This window comes from Aspergillus aculeatinus, assembly GCF_003184765.1.
Source record: "Aspergillus aculeatinus CBS 121060 unplaced genomic scaffold BO66scaffold_9, whole genome shotgun sequence".
NCBI classification, from domain to species: Eukaryota; Fungi; Ascomycota; class Eurotiomycetes; order Eurotiales; family Aspergillaceae; genus Aspergillus; species Aspergillus aculeatinus.
In genome coordinates this window covers 20,362-39,801 of record NW_020291478.1, presented here as the reverse complement: position 1 = coordinate 39,801, position 19,440 = coordinate 20,362, and the positions used below count along the sequence as shown (strand labels likewise).

General features: G+C 52.5%; 7 protein-coding genes across 7 annotated transcripts; 4 read left to right on the top strand and 3 right to left on the bottom strand.

The window, feature by feature from the left end:
* Positions 1–27: 27 nt before the first annotated feature.
* Positions 28–1,295, bottom strand: BO66DRAFT_389418 (F1F0 ATP synthase subunit g). Its single transcript, XM_025646797.1, has 3 exons — positions 907–1,295; positions 629–713; positions 28–570 (listed from the first exon to the last, which is right to left on the bottom strand). Exons 1-3 carry the CDS (start codon positions 1,166–1,168, stop codon positions 339–341), a joined length of 579 nt encoding a protein of 192 aa, XP_025506666.1. The 5' UTR covers positions 1,169–1,295; the 3' UTR covers positions 28–338.
* A 2,086-nt stretch (positions 1,296–3,381) lies between these two features.
* BO66DRAFT_248765 (uncharacterized protein) lies at positions 3,382–4,059 on the top strand. The gene is made up of 3 exons (XM_025642935.1): positions 3,382–3,703; positions 3,765–3,829; positions 3,883–4,059. Exons 1-3 carry the CDS (start codon positions 3,557–3,559, stop codon positions 4,040–4,042), a joined length of 372 nt encoding a protein of 123 aa, XP_025506665.1. The 5' UTR covers positions 3,382–3,556; the 3' UTR covers positions 4,043–4,059.
* A 2,207-nt stretch (positions 4,060–6,266) lies between these two features.
* Positions 6,267–8,633, top strand: BO66DRAFT_248755 (putative rhamnogalacturonase). Its single transcript, XM_025642934.1, has 3 exons — positions 6,267–6,764; positions 6,833–7,449; positions 7,513–8,633. Exons 1-3 carry the CDS (start codon positions 6,539–6,541, stop codon positions 8,416–8,418), a joined length of 1,749 nt encoding a protein of 582 aa, XP_025506664.1. The 5' UTR covers positions 6,267–6,538; the 3' UTR covers positions 8,419–8,633.
* BO66DRAFT_248740 (uncharacterized protein) lies at positions 8,544–8,971 on the top strand. Its single transcript, XM_025642933.1, has one exon. The coding sequence runs from the start codon at positions 8,670–8,672 to the stop codon at positions 8,919–8,921; it is 252 nt and encodes an 83-aa protein (XP_025506663.1). The 5' UTR covers positions 8,544–8,669; the 3' UTR covers positions 8,922–8,971.
* On the bottom strand, positions 8,972–10,432 carry BO66DRAFT_248739 (M20 family metallopeptidase). Its single transcript, XM_025642932.1, has one exon. The coding sequence runs from the start codon at positions 10,282–10,284 to the stop codon at positions 9,022–9,024; it is 1,263 nt and encodes a 420-aa protein (XP_025506662.1). The 5' UTR covers positions 10,285–10,432; the 3' UTR covers positions 8,972–9,021.
* Positions 10,433–13,109: 2,677 nt separating this feature from the next.
* On the bottom strand, positions 13,110–13,707 carry BO66DRAFT_248732 (uncharacterized protein). The gene has a single exon (XM_025642931.1). The coding sequence runs from the start codon at positions 13,632–13,634 to the stop codon at positions 13,143–13,145; it is 492 nt and encodes a 163-aa protein (XP_025506661.1). The 5' UTR covers positions 13,635–13,707; the 3' UTR covers positions 13,110–13,142.
* A 251-nt stretch (positions 13,708–13,958) lies between these two features.
* On the top strand, positions 13,959–16,397 carry BO66DRAFT_389414 (uncharacterized protein). Its single transcript, XM_025646796.1, has 3 exons — positions 13,959–14,797; positions 14,866–15,469; positions 15,525–16,397. The coding sequence occupies exons 1-3, from the start codon at positions 14,351–14,353 to the stop codon at positions 15,926–15,928; spliced, it is 1,455 nt and encodes a 484-aa protein (XP_025506660.1). The 5' UTR covers positions 13,959–14,350; the 3' UTR covers positions 15,929–16,397.
* Positions 16,398–19,440: the final 3,043 nt, after the last annotated feature.

Genomic DNA, 19,440 nt, shown 5'->3' with positions numbered 1-19,440 from the left:
GCCGCGCTTTGCTGATCAACAGGACTTTCACTTTCAACAAGACACATAGAATTCGAAAAGATATCTAAAAACATTCGAGCGCAGGTGGAACAAGTCTATCTTCTAACCGGACGCACACACTTCCAGCAAGGCTTTTGATACCCAAACACTTTTTGGAAACAAAAGCAAACATGTTCCACTGAGAGAGACAAAGAAAGAAACAAATACACCAGTCACCTCAGACAACAGTTGAATTCCATCGTCTATCATACAATAGTACAGCGCACAAAGGAAACGGGGGGGATTGTTTGTGTAAAAGGGAAGGAAGACAGGCTAAGGCACAACTGCGTGGTATTTATCTAATGGTGTCCGGCGTGCTCAGGCTCTCCCCGGTAGCCGATGATGTTCATCCGACCGATCATCTCACCGACGGTGAAGAAACCGATCACCTCCGCGGCGGTGACACCGGCGAAGGCGAGCTCCTTCTTGTTGGCGTTGCGGATCCGGGCAATGATGTTCGAGGGGGCGAAGGCAGAGTTCGTAGGGTTGCGGATCAAGGGCTCGAGGTAGGCCTGGAAAGTGGCGACATTACTAGATATCGGTATCAGCAACAATGCCTGTGGTGCTTCTCCTCTGGGAGAGCGCTTACGGAGGGGTCATGTTCTGTCCACGGAAAACCAGCTTGGCGAGCTCGAGACCGACTTTGCTGTAGTAGACGGTGGGGGGGATCATGCCTATATTGCAGAGGGAATTGATTAGCAATGGACAGATGGGACATGGTGTATGTGTGATATCCGGAGGCATCCTCTTCACATCCGGTTATGGCGAACCAGACTACCTCGCACTGACTGTCGTGCCACAGCAGCCAGGGAGAAAGAAGAAGGATATATAGCATATCACGGCGTGAGGTCAGGGGAGCTCGCTTACTCTCGACGAAAGAGATGACCTTTCCGGTTCTTCCACCAACCTTCTTCAGGGCGTTACCGAGACCCTGAGCAGCGTTGGTGATGGCGGGACCAGCCGAGGATTGAACACGAGAGAGGCCCTCAGAGGCCTTGGAGGCAGTGGAAGAAGCAGCCTCGCCAGCCTTGGAAGCGGCTTCCGAGGTGGAAGAGGCGTGTCTGACTGCGGTCCTGCGAGCCAGGAACTGCGATTGCCGGAGGACGGCACGGGACGCCGGGGCGGACATCTTGAAAACCCTTGGAAAGAAGAAAAGACGAGAGAGGGAGAGAGTGACTGATCAAAGTCGCTAGATGGAGGACAAAGGGGGTCCAATGGCGGGTGGTTCAAGAGCCGAAGACGTTAGATCGTCGCGCAATTGCAGGACCAGAATCTGAGATTTGAGGTTCGGGAAGTTCAGGGAAGAGCCTCCACTCCCGCACCACGTGATCCATCACCTTTTATGCCTGGTTTATACTCCGCCTTACACTTGTTGCATCACTTCAGAAACAATTGGCACTGATGGTATTTACTGAATGCAATTTTGAACTTCACGTCACTGGCAACGGTCATATAGTACTTAAGGCTCTATATGCTAGCACTGATGAACTGGAATATGGTCCCTGATTTCAACACGGGGATAGTCTCCAGAAACTGCTTCTCTCCCTACCTAGTGGCCTTAGAAAGAATTTCGCAGGGCTGTTGTCGTTACTGAAAATCGAAATCGTGGATTCGGCGACACCTAACCATCAGCCATTCAGTTCGATGCGACCGACCATCTCAATGGTTGAGGTGAAGAAGGGTTAGCTCACCTGTGTATTGGAACTGTATACGGAGGAACAACTATCTGCCTGAAGTTATCCCTCGCTCTATATATTGTGAAGACGGACTCGCCTTCCTTGAGCTCCTTTACCCAATTAGTACTCAAGTCAACACATACCATAAACCCAACCATTCGGCATTAGACCGTAACGGATCTATCGAAAGCTCTCTGGCAAACTATGAGCTAAGACCTAGTACCAACAAGCGCTATTGCACGGATGCTACATACCAGCTCCCTGCGAATTCGGTGTGTGCATCCAGAACAGACACCCTGATACTGGGACCCTTCTCCGACCCACTAAAGCTTTACAAAGCCCTGCCATTAATGTCCTGTTCTTGTAGCATGGAGCAGAATCTGTTCTCTTCGATATTATAGTCTAACCTTTGCTGTTTGTTGCTTTGCAAGCTAGGCCTGTCTTTCCTATGCAACACAACTGGACTCATATACCGTCTATCCTATCACCGATGCTACTTTGATGGCCACTTACCTCACTTAACCATTCAGTCGAACAAGCCTAGGTCAGCTTCGATGGCCATAGACTTACAAAGAACAGCATCATGAGCATGACTTCGTTACTTGCAATTTTCGATGGGCGCGGTTTAAGTATTGTGGACATATCAATGATTTGGGTAGGATGTTGTCCCAGAAAATCCATTGTCGCCCCACGACTGCACAAGGCTGATCGAAAGCCACCTCAACACAGATTTTGCGACCACGCAAGCCACCGTGCAGAGAATCATGGATCACAGGGTCCAAGGAAGACTGACATGTCCCTGGCTAGCTAGTGTTGCCCACCTCGTTGGGACGATCAGACGGTCTTTCGATATGCCGCTTAGTCACCGGCTCGCCCCGAGGCCCCCGACATCGCACTGTGGCTGAGACTGATACTTACATAGTAGACTACAGTACACCGTACGCGTCGGCCATTGGGGTCGTACTTGGTTGCCGTGCTGCGCCATAAAATCTAGACTCCTATCAAGACATCGATTTTGCGCTCATGGATAGACATTGGTTACGATGAAACATCGGGCGACTGCTCCAAGGGTACCTCTAAGAGCATGCATACCATCCCCGTTGCCCCCATTGTCCGCATAAATCTATTTCCCCAAGCTTTCCACATTATACGGCTCGACATTCTGGAAAGGGACGACCATTGGCTTAGCCAGACTCCTTTCGAAAGTCATCCGGTCGATCTACTGGTCTAGTAGGCTGCAGAAAAATGAGCATTTCCACTATATATCTTGGCAAATTTGCCGAGACATCCCTCATGCGAAGCTTTTTCGGGACAAGCTATACCGCCAACAACCCCCCCTTCCATGCATCAACACGGTGCTATCGCAATAGGTCACCATGCAGCCAAAACGGTATCATCTTGAACTACATTCGTGGGTTCTTCAGCCTGATACGTCATGAAACGTTGGCGACAGCCACAATCATCCATGCGGTGGACAAATTGTCTGCCTAACGGGGTATACGTACGCCTCGATCGGATGGATCCACAACGACGACCCTCACCCAATTCTGGGCCGAGAAACAGAGATGAAAGCTGCGAAGACAACGCACCAATCTGGACAATCAAGCTAATTGAAGTATGGCTCGCCCCATCCGCGGTGTGGCGCGCCGTAAATAGTAGATGTCAGACAGCTCGCTGAGTGGACAACCTTATAGCAAGGATCCATTGATTTCCTCTACAACTTTCTGATAGTCCCCTTTAAATTGAAGCCCGTTTCCTTTCCCTTTGCTGCGATTGTCCCTCTTCGTCCTAACTCACAACATCGCGCATACATACCCACACCGGAACAAGTTCTTGACACAATGTTCGGCAACAGTCTGTTCAGCTGGTTCAGCTCCTCCAAGAAGGAGGAAGCGCCCCAGACTACCTGGGACCCGACCACATTGACCATGGTCCAACCTCAGAGCCCCGAGTCTCCTTCCACCAACGCTGTTGTTGCTGAGCAGCCCGTACGTGTGATCACAAGTCTTCCGCAAGCGACTAGAGTACAGCTAACGCCATGTGACATAGACGCCCGATAACCAGATGAACATGCAGCTGCGTGGTGGCGGTCCTCCCCCTGGGCCTGGTGATGAGTAAGTTACCAATGATCACCGTATACCCTAAACTTTGCTAACATGCTAAATAGTTGTTGCTGCTGCCTCGACTGCTTCTGCTGCTGTGGGGACTGCTGCGGTCCCGATGGCCCCCCTGGTGGCTTTGGCGGCCCCGGCGGCCCCGGCGGTGGTCCTGGAGGTCCTGGAGGCCCTGGAGGGGCAGGTGGCCCCGGCGGTCCTGGCGGCTGGTAAGAATGGCTTCGATGCGACAGCACTTTGCGTGTGTCAACGTCGGTCTGAAACCGACTCACCCGATCTGTGATACCATATTGATTGTTGGTTCTGTGGCATGGAGGAAAAGAGGTTTATTGTCGGGTCTGGGGCCTCTCCTGTTATGGCCCAGAAGGCGGGATGGTTATGATGTTGTTCTATGTCTTGGTGTATCCTGTATGAGCTTTTGACGGTGTTTATTTCATTGCTGTATAGATATTCTAGACTGCTTGCAAGCGATTCGTCGGTCTTCATACGAACATAACCTTGTCGCTTCTTCTTCATCTTTTCCTGATCTCTTATCTACTTCCTGAGTTGGGTTCTTGGCGAGCTCGCTGTAGAGCACTGGAGGGTCAACACGTGAAGTATATCAGGGATGGAAGTTTCCGAAAGTGGCACTTGCGGAGAAGTAGGTACTTTGATGGTCACATAGCCATGTACAGTTGTGCAAAATGATGCTGACCAACTAGGACCAGATATTCTCTGCCTTTAACTGAGGAAAATATCGTATAGCAAAATAGTTAGATTCAACTACTCAACCAAGCAGAATGCTTGATCTCAGTTAAGCGTCAAAATCCCCATCGTCACGTAGGGCTGCCATCTGACCCCAGGTATTTCGGCATTTGCTCGCACAAAAGGTACTTGTCCAGGTGAAAGGTTGGTTGGCTTATATTTTAAACTCGGTATCTCCTAGTAGCCTGCGGGGCCGATAGCGTAGTGGGCAACTTGTTGCGCGCAGTATACGGAAGGTCCTGCGTTCGAATCCTGAGGAGGGCGACGGTGGTTGTCCGGAAATCGGAATAGGTTAATATACCCCGCCCTGGGGATGAGAACGGCACTTTTTTTTGTTTTTCTCTCTATAATCATTGTAAGTTGTCTCTATATCTGCACAGACTTCGTACATATGATGGCACTTCTCCTGTGGGAGGGTTATGGCCGAGACCGATCGTTGGACAACGCGCTTTCGCTTGCCAGCGCGTTGTTCTTGTTCCCTGGCATGTTGCCTCTCTACTCCCTTTCGTACTCGGTGCAACTATCCAGCAGCCCTCAACTAGTGTTGTTCCATTATGATTATCGCATGCAAAAATGGGCGAGTTCCTCATTGCCCAACTCACCGAGAAGACTGCCTACTTCTCTCCAGCTTCGTCGGTCGTGTTATCATGATCTGCTAGCACCGGTCCCGTTCTAGACCTCAACCATCTGCGGGAGAAACAGAAGCTCGGCGCTTACACTCTCTTGCACATTCATCGTTGAACACACATCCATCAACTCTTAGCAGAGCGACGAAGAAATCGTCTAGGAAAGAGCCCCATGATTTCTTGCGAGCAAGCATGATAGCGGAATCGAGACGGCAGGCTGCACACAAGCATGAAACCCGTCGATCAGGGCCTGCTTGTGGCTTGCAGACCTGTGGGATGTGGGAACCGTTGTTCAGAGGCGCCGAAAGGACGATGTAGACGCATGCAGTCTCTGGTGTCTAGCTTCGACGATTTGAGGACATGTGAGTATTAGTGGCCGAGGATGTCCGTGTGATGGACCAGTTTCTGACAATATGATAGTTTAGGATGTCATCGCAATCGCCTCTCGAGTCAAGTAGCAAATCAAGTTGAGCTCTTCGTCTCTTCGCCGCTTAGTTCGCTCGGATTATCCATTCTTCATACTGAAACTCCCGGTGCAAGGCTCAAAAGAATTAAGCCCGGGACATTGCCGACGTTTCATAAAAATGATTCGTAGGAGCATGCACTTCTGTCTTCCATCGCTGAGATTGCATCGAGTCGTCGCGCTATGCACCTGCCAAACGAAGACGATTCTGTCGGATCTGAATTCGAGGCATAGGCTCCGGTTCCAAAAGAAAGTGATGAGATCTAAGACCTGCGGTCTTGGGCTCACGAGGAGAATACCAAGGTCAAGAGGTCTTGCTGCAATGCTGTAAGGCTGTCTTTTACATTTGCGCTGACAGCAATTTGAGCTTCGCAGAACATGAGCTCAAGAACGTTATAAACAACTCAGAGTTCACGCGAATTACCGATCTTCTATACTATGTCTTACAATTCACCTCATTACCAGCTCACCAAGGTCGCCTTGGATTAGCCCGAATCGACAAAAGCAGGTGATCTGTGTGGTGGAAGAACAGTCATGCATCACTCGCGGAGGACCCGTGCCAAGAAGACTGGGGAAGCAGGTTCATGCACCTGCATGTCTTGGAAGGCGGGGAAACCCAGGGGGATACCCGCAATCACTGAACTACACTGGCCACTCCGCCGGAGGACCTGCAGGGAACCAGACTGCTCCACTCTTGGTCCAGCACCATGTGCTCCTCCCCACGAGATCTCGGGGCAATTCATACCCGGCTCAGTCTGTACACAATGCCCCTTCACTTACTTGGCGGGCGGCGGGAAGAGGGGGTAGTTCGACCATAAAGATACAGTGGTACCGTATTCAGTCCAATGATTCCCACTCAGACAGCAAGACTGCATTATGTTGGCATCTATCGTGACTGGGTTGGCTTTCGGTTTACTGTCGTCCGCCTCGCCGGTGGCCCGGTCAAAGCCAAATCCACCATTTCTGATCAATGTGGACGATGAAACGGCTATCCTTGGAAATGACTTCTGGAATGCCACCATTGGTCGTCAGTATGGCACCAAGCTCTACTACAAAAATGTTGACCTAGTGGGTGACGCATGGGGTCACTATGTGTCCTACAGTACGACCCTCTTCCTTATCTCCTCCCTCTCATTGTATCTCTTAGTTTACCTCTAATCTTTTGTTCAGATGGCGCCCAAAGCGACTTGAATCTTACCAATGCTCGGATACACAAAGTCACTGGCGACTACACCGATGTCGTTTTTACAGCGACAGAGGGGGAATTTCATTGGGTCTTGACGCCCACGTTGACGGGCGCATATCAGTACTTCGTGAACAAAGCCTTACCTACTCTTGGTGAATTTCGTACTCTCTGGCGGCTTGCAAACGATAGCTTTACCCACGGGTGGACGGACGAAAGGAATGAGGCACTGCCACCCTTGTCGGACATTGTGAATGCCGTCAAGATCCAAGATGAGACCTGGCAGCAAGCTGACGGCACATACATCACAAAATATGATTTCGCAACCTTCTTGCCGGTAATTGAAGGGCAGTCCGCTCTCTGGGGACTCTACGGGCCGCTGGGTGGCCAAGAGGCGAGTGGCGAGCAAGTGGGCTCGTGGTATATTCATGGGGGTAAAGACTACCTGAACGGCAACCATCTGAAGCAGGAGTTGTTGGTGCACCGGGAGAGTCAGACCGGGGATGCGGTTCAGCTGAACATGATCCATGGCACGCATTATCAGGCCGTCAGCAGCGACGTGTTCCCGGAAGGTAAGACCTGGGGCCCATGGTTGTGGTACTTGGTAAGCTTCGCCCACAATGCTCGCCGTGTTCAGCGACTCTAACATATCTGAAAATCGTGACAGAATGATGGCTCCATCCAAGACGCGGCGACTCGCGCCAAGGAGGAGATTGCGGCTTGGCCGTACGACTGGATGCAGGATAGCCATGGATATCATTCCCGCGGCAGTCTTCGAGGACGCATCGTGCTCTCCGACGGCCAGGCTGCGAGCGGGGCGGCAGTTTTCTTAGGGGACAACCAGTCCAATACTAGCACGTTGGACCAGGGAGCCTGGTACTACTACCGGACCTACGCCGATGAGAACGGGTACTTTACCTTGGAGAATGTCCGTGAGGGAACATGGGGCCTTCGTGTTTTCGCTGCTGGAGGCGACGCGGCAGGCGGAGTGACCACTGTCCTTGAGAAAAACAACATTCCCGTCCACAATGGTGAAGCCCTATGGTTAGGGGACGTGACTTGGGCTCCGCAAGGCCGCGAGGTCATCTGGCAGATTGGGGAAGTCGATCGCAAGGCCACCGGCTTTTCCTATAGCGGTGCTCCCCACCAATTCGCGAGGGGACTCAACTGCCCGGCCAACCTGACCTTTACCGTGGGGACGAGCCAGAGTAAGGACTGGTGCTTTGAGCAGTCATCGCTGGGTACGTGGACGGTGGAATTCGATCTTCCCCGCAACTCGACGTCCCAGGGCCGGTCAGCAGTCCTGTCAGTTGCGCTGGCCGGGTTTAGCGCAGGGAGTTCAGCTACGGTCTCCGTGAATGGGGTTTCAGTCGGAACGATCAGCTCGAGTGTTCTCGCCAGCGACCCTAGTAGTTATCGGTGTGGCACGTTGGCGGGTGAATGGCATCTGCTCGAGTTTCCAGTCTCGGCAGATGCGCTTCGCAATGGGGCTAACTCCGTGGAGTTCACTATCACCAAGTCGACACTGTTTCGCGGATGGATTTATGACAGCGTGTTGTTGGAATGGGCATGAATTGAGTGTGGGCTCTATTGAAAATGCATTTTTCTTGCGATTAACCTCGTTTTGCCTCATCTTCTGCGCATTAATTCGGTGAACGACTGGATTTGTTGGCGTAGTTGACAAAGTGACCTGGGGAGGTTTGAGACCTGCAATCGAGCAGGCAATTGGAGATCTGCAATAGATCGTATGCAACCTCAAAGTAAATGCAGCCTCTAAATTCTGATATTTGAGTATGCAAATTGTCTGCGGCGCAGGTTTCTGCCATGGTACACTTTCCCGGTGTAGCGCAAGTCGTGCTGGGTTCTAGAGGATGGATAAGTCCACTGCCTTTTACCCTCCCCCTCTCCCTCTCTTTATCTCTTCATCCACTACATCCTTGTCTTAAGTGCTCCAACACTATGCCGTCTCAGATCGATTCCACATTTGCTACCCCGCCTCATTCATGGTCGACATCGCCGAGAAAAGGAATGAGATCTCCGCAAACAGCGAACACAAAGGAATCGTTACCGGAGTGAACACCGTAATCCTTCCATCCATCTCTATGCAGCAGGGCTCAAGATCAAGGGGGAAATTGCATCAAGCGTTTTATATGCATCACTCTGACGTTTCCAAGGTCTACTTCCTCAGATACGTCAACGCCGCGACACAAAGCGCGTCCATTCCCGTCTTCATCGTTGGCTGGATCGCCGGGGCAAATGAGGCGGAATGGTTGCCAGCAATCTCGTGGAGGCGATCTTTGCTTTCTGCCTCATCCCACACTGCCGGATCGATGCCACCAAAGAACCAAAACGAGCAGGGCCGGCCCTGGCTAGTGCCAAGGATCGAGAAGTCTTCGCTGACATTAGTCCGAGGGGTGTCGGCGTCAAACCCGTCTGCAAAATGCTCCGCGAAGCAAGACGCCAGTTCAGCCGTGACTTGCTTGTCGTTGATGGTGGGAGGGAAGTTTCGAGTGGGCGTGAAGACCGGTGGCCGCGGCGAGCCACTGGCCATGCACTCGGCCTCGACGATACGCTTGATGGCGGCGAGGATCTTATTGCGGGTCTCGACGCTCACCGAGCGGAAATCCACGCCCAGCTCGGCGGTGTCCGGGATGACGTTCTCCGCCTGGCCGGCCTGCAGGCTCCCGACGGTCACGACCGCCAGATCACTGGGGTCAATCTCGCGGCTCACGATCCCCTGCAGCCGCACCACCACATTCGCCGCCAGCAGCACCGGATCCACCGTCTGATGCGGCAGGGACCCGTGACCGCCACGCCCGAACAGCGTGATCTTCAAGCTATCCGCCGCAGCCATGATGGTCCCCGGACGCGAGCCCACGCTCCCCGCGCGCATGCGCATCACATGCTGGCCGAAGACATAATCCGGCACGGGGATCTTGTCGTACAGGCCGTCATCCACCATTGCGCGGGCGCCCTCGCCGCGCTCCTCGTCAGGCTGGAACACCACAATCAGTGTTCCACCCCAGTCGGATCGCATCCGCACCAGCCGTTCAGCCGCCGCCAGCAGACACGTGATGTGCATGTCGTGGCCGCAGGCGTGCATGGCCGGCTTCTCCGCGCCGCTGGCATCCTGCATCGTGACCGCACTGGCGTAGGGTAAGCCCGTGATTTCTTGCACGGGGAGAGCGTCCATGTCCGCCCGCAGAAGGACGGTCTTTCCCGGCCCGTTGCGCAGGACCCCGGCGACTCCGTGACCCCCGATCCGGGTGTGGATCTCAAAGGCATCCCATTGCGCGAGATAAGCTGCTATTCTTTCGGCGGTTGCTTTCTCTCTTTTGGAGAGTTCGGGATGTGCGTGGAAATGCTTGTAGAGAGATTCGTAGGGGGTCAGGTCTAGGGGGTTGGCGGCTAGGAGCTCGGATGGGGTCTTGCGCGTCATCTTTGGGATTTGGGATTGTTGATGTTTGTATGGTGTAGGTGAAATTACGGTGGTTGTTAGTGGACTTGTTGTCAGGAACTTAAGAAGAAAAGATGATGATTCAGGGGCATATGACAGCTTCTAGTTATATAACAGGCAGCGCTTTAACTAGCGCCGGGTGGGAAGCGGCACAAGCCGTACCCGGCACGAGCTGGCGGGTCAAGGCGGGAGAGTGACAATATTGCCCTAGAACAGTCTGGAAGTTAATTCCCTTCTCCAGCTCAGATTCTCGAGAGTAGAGGTCAAATCAAGCCAATTGAATGATCATTCAGTCAATAGGCTCTGATCATTCAATTGGTCGTTCTATTGGGTGATTCACTGCTAGCGCGGCCTACCTGGTAGAACTTGACAGGCAGCAGGGCACACCTCATCGTTCACATTCACACTCTGGGAAAGCTCTAGCTCATTGAATATCCTCATATCCAATTGAAGATCAGACATCTACTTATCCAGTTCTTCTATCCTTCTCTCCTCTCGCCTTTTCTCCAACAACTCTTCCAGTCAACAACTCTTCCTCTCGTACTGCATGTACCTTACCCAAACCCAATCAACATATCTTTCCTCTTCGATTGACACCATCCACCCCACTTTATACTAGTCAGGTTCAAAGATCTCCTATTATACCTACTTTGCTTATTGTGACAGCCTTGAGTGTCTCTCAACAAGCTATGAGAGGCTTCATATCGGAACGAGTTCACCCAGCAGCTGGAGACATCTCTGCTTGCTAGGCTCCCTAACCTCAAAACAACCTAGCCTGCCGAATGGCTTCACAAAACACACCGAGTTGTACCGCCATGGCTCCGAATCAAGCAACAAGAACCCACTTTTCTCGATCCATCGACTCTGTGTCGTGAGATTGATACCGAACCGGGACCAGATTTTGAGTCCATCTACGAATTCCGAATCCGACAGAAGAATCCCCAACCAATTCTGACGCATTTCCTCGGGCATTGACCAAGATGCCAGCAAAGAACAGAATCGGCGATGGTGCCCGGAATCAGACAAACTCCAAGTCCGGAGTCGAAGCTTTCGCCCTACCCGGCATTTCCACCGCAGAATCCGAACAGCCCTTTCCTGACGCAACGGGCGAGTAAATGCTCAATGAGATAGGCACTTTGGATGCACACTGTGGGCACAATAAGTTTCCACAATCGACGCCGGGAGCATCTAGGCTAATCCCACTTTGTCCATTGTGCCACATCCTTTGTGGACGATATCTTCATCGAGAATAGACGGGGCTACTATACAGTACCACTGCATCAAACTGCGCTAGCTTCGGCCAGAGATTGTGCAGAGAGGCCCTGGCAGTGGCGACGTCGGGGGGGGGGGGGGGGGTAACTCATGGACGCCATCCTTATGTCGGATCTCAGGACATAGCCCGTTACGAATCCGGTAAACGAGGTATTTATGAAGGACTACTGGGCAGCAGACTACGCTGGTATAGTCTGCTGTACCTTGTATGATGTTGTCAAACAGTCGAGGAAAGGGGTCTATCAGTCGGGTTATCATGGATGTATTGCGGGATGAGAATCACCAGCGACTAGGGGGGTTTGATACTAGCCAACGACATCTCAAAAGGTTGCGCGCGGTGCCTCGGCCTTCCTAGTTGCGGTGGGATGAACACCAGGCCATCAAGGTCCTGCATCCGCTTGCTGACGGAGTAAATGGATTCAAGAAGGCCGGATAAGCGTGAGCAAATGTGGAAAGATAACGCGTTTGTCTATTGCAAGCGCATACGAGGCTCTATAAGCAGATCTCGGAATTCCCGGCGAGTTTTAAGGCTCTACGCATTTTTACTCGCGAGAATTCAACCACCATCTAGCAATTGCTCGATACCATAGAAGTCAAGCATGATGACCATGGTTTCGGTCTAGGAGGTTCCATCGTCTGGCTTGTCTGGGGGACGACTAAGGTTCCGCTACAATCTGGACGATGGAGCGTGACCAGATCAGAGAGAAGCCCCCCCCCCCCCCGGCCCGCTTCTTCTAATATTGGAAGGTCACTATAAACTTTTATATGGGTAAACCCAGACGGTTCGAACGTCGGGTTCGTCAACGTACCTGAGAATCAACCCAAGCCGCGTGTCTATAGGGTTTCCAGGAAGGACCAAGAGGTGATAGACAAGACGTGTGACAACCTGCATGCGCAAGGCAAGATTTTTCTATGCCACAAGACACACCCCAACAGCCTACCCAGTGTTTGTTGTATGGAGAACCGTGACAGATCCACAAACCGGTCACCAAACTGCAAAAGGCAGAGCAGTTGTCGACCTCAGGGGTGCAAACTCACTCGCTGAGGGTACCGTGCCGCCTCTTATTCTCCGCCAGCAAGAAACTAGTCTGGGACCCAGAGACCTCTTCTCTGATAGTTATATTGCCGGATACTTTATGCCAACTGAGTTAGTCGCATAGTCACAAGAAAACGCTGGAGTGAGACCAATTACGTCGGTTACCGTCTTGCTAAGATGCACCGGTACGGCAATTTCATTTCGTGACAGGAAATGGAATTATAGAGGGTCAGGAATGATAGATCACTGTGTGGGTTTGGTGTTGGTACCGCTGGCAAGAAGGGCACGTAGCTTAGCGATTACTTCTGAATGATGAGAGGGTTTGTATCAATCGAATAGATGATAGGAATAGTTCCGCCTTGATAGGTAACAATGACGAACTTGGGTAAGGCTAGCACATGCCGCATCCTGGACATGTAGGGGACATATAACGATCAGACCCGATGGTATTGCTACTTTTCTTATCCGTCGTACTCGCCCTCATCCAGACGGCCCACCCTCCCTGAAACCTCCGTCTGGCACCAACCACCCGTCAACCCATCTCAACATGCCTACCTCTTCTTTGGAACTTCTTGAGAGACTGCTCGAGGGGACCGGTAACCGGAAAGCAGCACAGAAGCTCCGGCGGTGGCCGCACGAATGGCAATCGCGCAACGTAAACACACTGGTCCTCGATTACGTCGAAGCGGAGACCAAGCTGCGCTTCAACATCCAGCGGGAAGCCAGGTTCCAAGTGGAGCATGAAGCTCTTTTCCTCAGCAGTACTAGGAGCATCGACAACGACAAGAGAGCAACGGCATCGACGGGCCCTGGTCAGCTGCCACAAGGACAAGGAGTGGTACTTGTCGGAGTGGATGCGGGCGGACTGCGCGCGCCGCGAGCAGAGCAGAGGGTTTGCGGTCACCGGCAAGGATGTTCTGGGAGCCCGGGAAGATGGCTTGGGTGTCGAAGGAGAACCAGCTGAATCTTTATGCGACGCGGTTGAGGGATGCGTATTTCTTCGGGCTGTGAGGTTGGGCTGCATGCTTGCTGCGCTTCGGTTCTCTTTAGGTTTCTTTTTCGTGTATTGCTCCCCGAATGTGTTAGCCAGATTGCTTCTATGGATTGCTGAGGGCTAATAGATTTGTGTGTCGGGATACGAAAAAGGCCGTGCAGTATAGAGTTGAGAACAGACCAATTGACGATCACCACCATCATATCGTGCCCCGGATAACAGATTGTGGCGGTGCACGCACAGAATCTGTGGCGGTGGCGCGTGGCACATGCGGGGACCCTTGCATGTGACGCGGTCCTTGAAGGGGTGATATCATCGCCCATGAGCGAGCGAGCGCCTCTCCTTTCCCCCTCCGCCAGATTACAGTGCTGGCGCGTCCAAGATCCATTTTTTTTCTCTTCGTTGAATTCTGTTGAATTCTCTTGCGAATCTTTGAACATCATAAAGTTCTTCGATACTCGAGCACAATATCAAGCAAGCAACCCGTACTATAACCGTCTATCCTTATCTTGATTATCATCCACGCGCGCAAGTGGAGTAGACAGACCGTTCCATACTTGCCTCGTCCCACCCACGCATAATCCCTCCCTTCGCATCCGCCTGCGTCCCTGGCAAACGGCTCCCTTTTTCCGCATCCTGCCTATTTATTTATCTCGCATTCCCTGATATTATTCTTCTTTGACAGAGAAAATCATAACTTCATTTGATAACATAGTGAAAGTCAGAATATGCGATAAGTCCAAATCATGCAGCAATTCAAGACCTGGAGGCGTGCGTCCATGCGACAACAACAACCACCACCACCACCAAGCCATGACCCAGTACTGACGGCCGAGGACGAAGCCTTTCTACGCGGGATCATGACAGACCCTGCGAGCACCAGCCAGGAATCCGCCCCACAAGCTACCGAACTGAATCGCCCGATATCGCCCGTCTCGCCGGTGGGGACAGAGGTCCAAGAGCCGCCCTCGGCGCAGTCGCCGGTGTCACCGGTGGAGGAATACGGGAGAGAGCTGGGGGAGGAAGAACGCAAGGCACGGGAGGCTACTGCTGCTGCTGCTTCTACAGACCGGAATGGGAGCACGGCTGGTGTGAATGCGCCGGAGGCAGCAGCCAAGGTGGAGAGTTCCTCGCCGCCGCAAAGGAAGGGCCCGTGGGGTTGGCTGCGGCGACGGAGCACGGTCATGAAGAAGGTATAGTGTACTCGTTATGCCGGCGTGTCTTGTATCTGTATCTGTGTAATTAACAATTGATCTTTTAGGAAACCGGAACTACGAATGAGGCGCCTACCAAAGCAGATAACAAGCCCAGCGAGGCCCAGCAGGCCGCCGAGACGGACAAAAATGAAATCGACCAGGAGAAGGAGGATATGACGGAGATTCTGGAGAGGCTGAACCTGGCAGCAGAGAATAATCGGGTGTTTTCGATGAGCAATGAGACGCGGGAGTTGTTGCGCAAGTTCACCCTGATCTTCAAGGACCTCGTCAACGGCGTGCCCACCGCCTACCATGACCTCGAGATGCTGCTCACCAACGGGAACAAGCAGCTGCAGAGCACGTACTCCCAGCTGCCCGGGTTCATCCAGAAGCTGATCCAGAAATTGCCCGAGAAGTGGACGGAGACTCTGGCGCCGGAGGTGCTCGCGGCGGCCACCGCCAAAGCCAGTCAGAGCGGCCTCAACGTCGAGAACGTGGGCAAAGCGGCCGCCGCAGCCAACAAGATGGGCATCAAGGTGCCTACCTTGAAGGAGCTGGTGGGGAAACCGGCCGCGCTGGTTGGAATGCTACGCTCGATCGTGGCATTCCTCCGAGCTCGATTCCCGGCCGTGCTGGGGCTTAATGTGTTATGGTCGTTGGCTTTGACTAGTAGGTTGCTATCTTCATCCTAGATACCGGGCACACCAACTCACTGACGCCACAGTTCTGCTGTTTGTTCTTTGGTATTGCCACAAGCGCGGCCGTGAGGTTCGGCTGGAGAACGAGCGTCTAGTCACCGAAGAAGAGATTGGGAAGTTGAATGACGAAACCTCCACAGATCAAGACAGGATCCGGGCCACGGAGACCTTGACTACTACAGCGCCGCAGGGAGCATCTGCCACAGAAATCCGACAGGGGATCGAGGAGGCACAACATGCACGGCATACAGCAGCCGCAGCCGCAGCCGCCAACCCCGCTGCAGTCGATCGTCAGAAGAGTCAAGAGAACGAGACCCCCGAGGAGTCGTCAACCTCGAAACCTAAACGGAGCAAGTCCCGGCTTTCGATTTGGACCAGGTCCGAACCGAAACCGACCACCCCAAAGATAGAACCATATCCTGGCACCTAAATTGGATAATCACCTGAGGACAGATGGCTGATAGTCACGCAAGAGAGAGAATTTGTTACGAATATCTGTTTGATACCATCATGTTTTGAGTATTTGCTTGGAGTTTCAGGTTCCCTTCTTAACGATGAGTCAATACACAAATTCACTCATACGTTGGCCACCTGGCCTTTTCCCTTCTCCTAAAAGTCCCAAAAAAAGACGAGATGGATCCGCGGTTGCGCAACGGAGCGGGCAGAAAGACCCGAGATTGCGGGCGACTTGTCTCCGGGTGGCGATATCTTTCCCAATTCTTTCTGAGGGTATCCATATTGCCTTCCGCCCTGACAGATGTGCCAACTTCTCGCCGTGTCATGTGACTAGATACTCACAGATCGAGATACCGTGGTCATGATTACCTCAATCTTCAGCAAGGGGCTATAGACCATACTAGTGGGTAGCACATGACCTGAACGTATCTGCAAGCTTTAACTAGAGTATCTTTAGAGTACTAGTACAGTAGAAGGCCAAATTGACGAGTACCAAGCCCGCCGTTTGATACGATACGATAGATCCATGATTGCGGGGTGCAGGTTTCCCCCCGGGCCCATATGAGAAAAGTCGTCGTCCGCATTGGCCAATGGGGCTCTGCTCGAGTTGTGGCGGATGGCCGATCGTGTAGTAAGCCGCGCTCCACCGAGTGCCTGGAAGAACGGTATTACCGGTACGCAGTATCGGTACTGTACCTTTGCCCATGCTGCGGTCTGTCCCATGCAAGATCTCAAAATCTTGACAATCAAAGGGGGAGACTCGAAACTTTACTACATACAGCACTTGGATGTAGCCAGACGATCGCTGATAGCATGAACGAGGCGATTTCAATTGGGGATCAGATTGCAAATCGCATGGACCTGGATGGTTGAAGAATGGCTCAGGAAAAGGCATGGAAAGACGCCAGCCAGATCGACGGAGCACTCCGTGCTTGCGTTTGAGATTGGAGGTCAATTCAGGTGAGGTGCTGGGTTATACCGTACCTAACCTACTACCTACTAGTTCATTCCAAGGGGAACTGGAAAGGTGTCCGTATCATCTTGATGGGTATTCTGGATCACTAAGGTACCGTACTTGCTCCCTTATCCATGGCTGAATGCGTTGCACGTGGTCGTGCTGGGGTAAGTCGGTTTGTTCAATTTGCCGATGCCTCCTCCTCCCGTCTCCTATTCTCAGCAGGAGAGCCAGATAAAAAGAAAGATGCGAAGCGGATTCCAATGGACCAGAAATCAATTAGGTAGTCCATTTCATCAACGCCCTGCTCACTACTGTAATCTACCTAGGTAGCCAGCTGTCCCCCCCTCCCCCCCCTCCCCTTACCGCTTCTTTGTAACCAATCACATGTAGATGCATGCATGCGCGATGCATGTATGTATGCCACAGGGCACAGGCTGCCATGCCTATCTACCTAATTATACTCAGCCCGGATGGAGGGAGGTATCGTGGGATGTGGGATTGTCTGCCGTATGTGTCCAGCGCTGTACTGAGTACGAGGGCTGTGGTGACTACGTAACTCGCCACCGCGGTGGAGAGATGGAGATTGTTTATACCGGGAAGGGTAAGGATCCGGGCTCGAGATCTTCTACTGTATCATGGAAGCTGGAGGAATCGTGCTGGGGGTGGTCATACGGTTGAGGTGGTCGGATCGTGGGCACTTGGTGAATCACCTTCGTATGTGTATATCAGAATTGGGATTCGCTGGTGGAGGAGCTTGGGTACAGTATTGCGTGATTGTGCTGTACACCGTAGTAGTGATTCGGAAGTGTTAGGTGTTGGGGATCTGGTTTGATGGATCTGTTGTTTCATGATCCAGATTGTGATTATGATAGTCGGTTTCTGATCCTACAGATGACTGATGTATTCGTAGTTTTGTGGTTGACGTCCCGACTCACTTGCGGGAAGCTATTGTCTGAGGCGGATGGGTGACATCGCCGCCCCTGGCAGCATTGTCATTGTAACCGCCTCAGAGCCGCGGGGTTGGATACCGTCTCCTCCATCAGATCTGAGGTGCTGCATCAATGCATCCTCTGGGCTAACGCGGTAGTTGAATCACAGAAAGGGCAGTCTAGCGACTCAGATACTTGGGGAGTATACCTTTTTTTAGGCTTCAGACAGGGACGGACAGCAGGACGCTGCGCTGCAGAGGTAAGTTAGCAACTGTTGTTGTTGTTGCAGGATTCGAATTGCAGGGCGGCAAGGCTGCACCTTTCCCAAAGCATCAGCACTAAGCCCAGCTGGGACTAGACTAGCCGTTCGAAGCTGTGGCTCGGCCAATCTCAGAACTGGAATTGACCTCATTCCGAGGCCAGTGTGTCCAATCGCCCGCCGCCGCATCCATCCATACAACAGGCAGATTTCTCTCATCCGGCGGTAATCTCGTGTAGAGGTCGGAGGAGATATCAGGAACCCGCGATATACGGGGGATTGTGATTCATGCTTGTGTGATGAGTCGACGTTCCGATCGATGTCTGGGCGCGGGGAGAAGGGGGGAGCGGAGATGGGTTTGTTGTGTCATTGTGCAGGAAGAGACAGATACCGAGACTGAGCACGGTCCAACATGCTGTCCCTTAGATCAGCCATCTATCCTTACTTCAAGAAAAGTGGCTTGAGGTTCGAATAGTCTTCACCCGCCCGCGTTTTGCATGCCACGATATCCGGGACACACAGGAAGGGAAGGGGAGTTGCTAGACCCGTCCTCGAGCAGAGAGAGGCTCGGGAGAGATCTGCACTCCTGCCTGCATAGCTATGATCTAATCAACCGGTTCACTCGTAACTCTGATGGGGGTTTGCATGGGTCTCTCTTTAGTAGTACTCCGTACTTCTCTCCACGCGATAGGTGCAGTGACTGCCTGTCCGACCAACGTATGAGTCACCCGGCGTTTCTCTCTCGCCTACTGGTGACTCCGTCCGCAGCTCATCACTCTTTTGAATTCGGTTCGACCGGGAAATAACAATGACTTACTAGAGGGAAACGGGGAGGAGAGGAGAGGGGGAGCGGGCCAAGTCATCAGGTTGACACAGCTATTCAATAGTCATCGAACTAACTTAATCTAAATGGCACTTGGATCAAGAAATCCCGTAAGCGCCATCGGCTTAGTGTCTAAGGATTATCGCTCTGCCCGGCCGTTCCACGTCCTCGAGCACGATGACCGTTCGACCGACTTCCGAACGCCATCTGCAGTTTCAGGTACCCAACGAAAGGAGTGACTAACCTACTAGTCCTCTACCCTGGACATTAGGGTCTCGACTATTCCAGCTCACATGCTCATGCTCCCTCCTCCATGGACTGAGTATTCGATAGGAATTTCATCCCTGTGGGGTCTGAGCCTGAGCCTCTTCCTGTCACCCCTTGAGTCAGAGCTTGTAGGACAAAGATATTTTGCCTCTTGAATGCCTGAGGTCTAAGGCTTCATCGTGCTGGACCGTTGTTAATTCTCCGTCGACTTCATTTCGAGATGACTGGGACCCGCTGCTGAATCGACCAG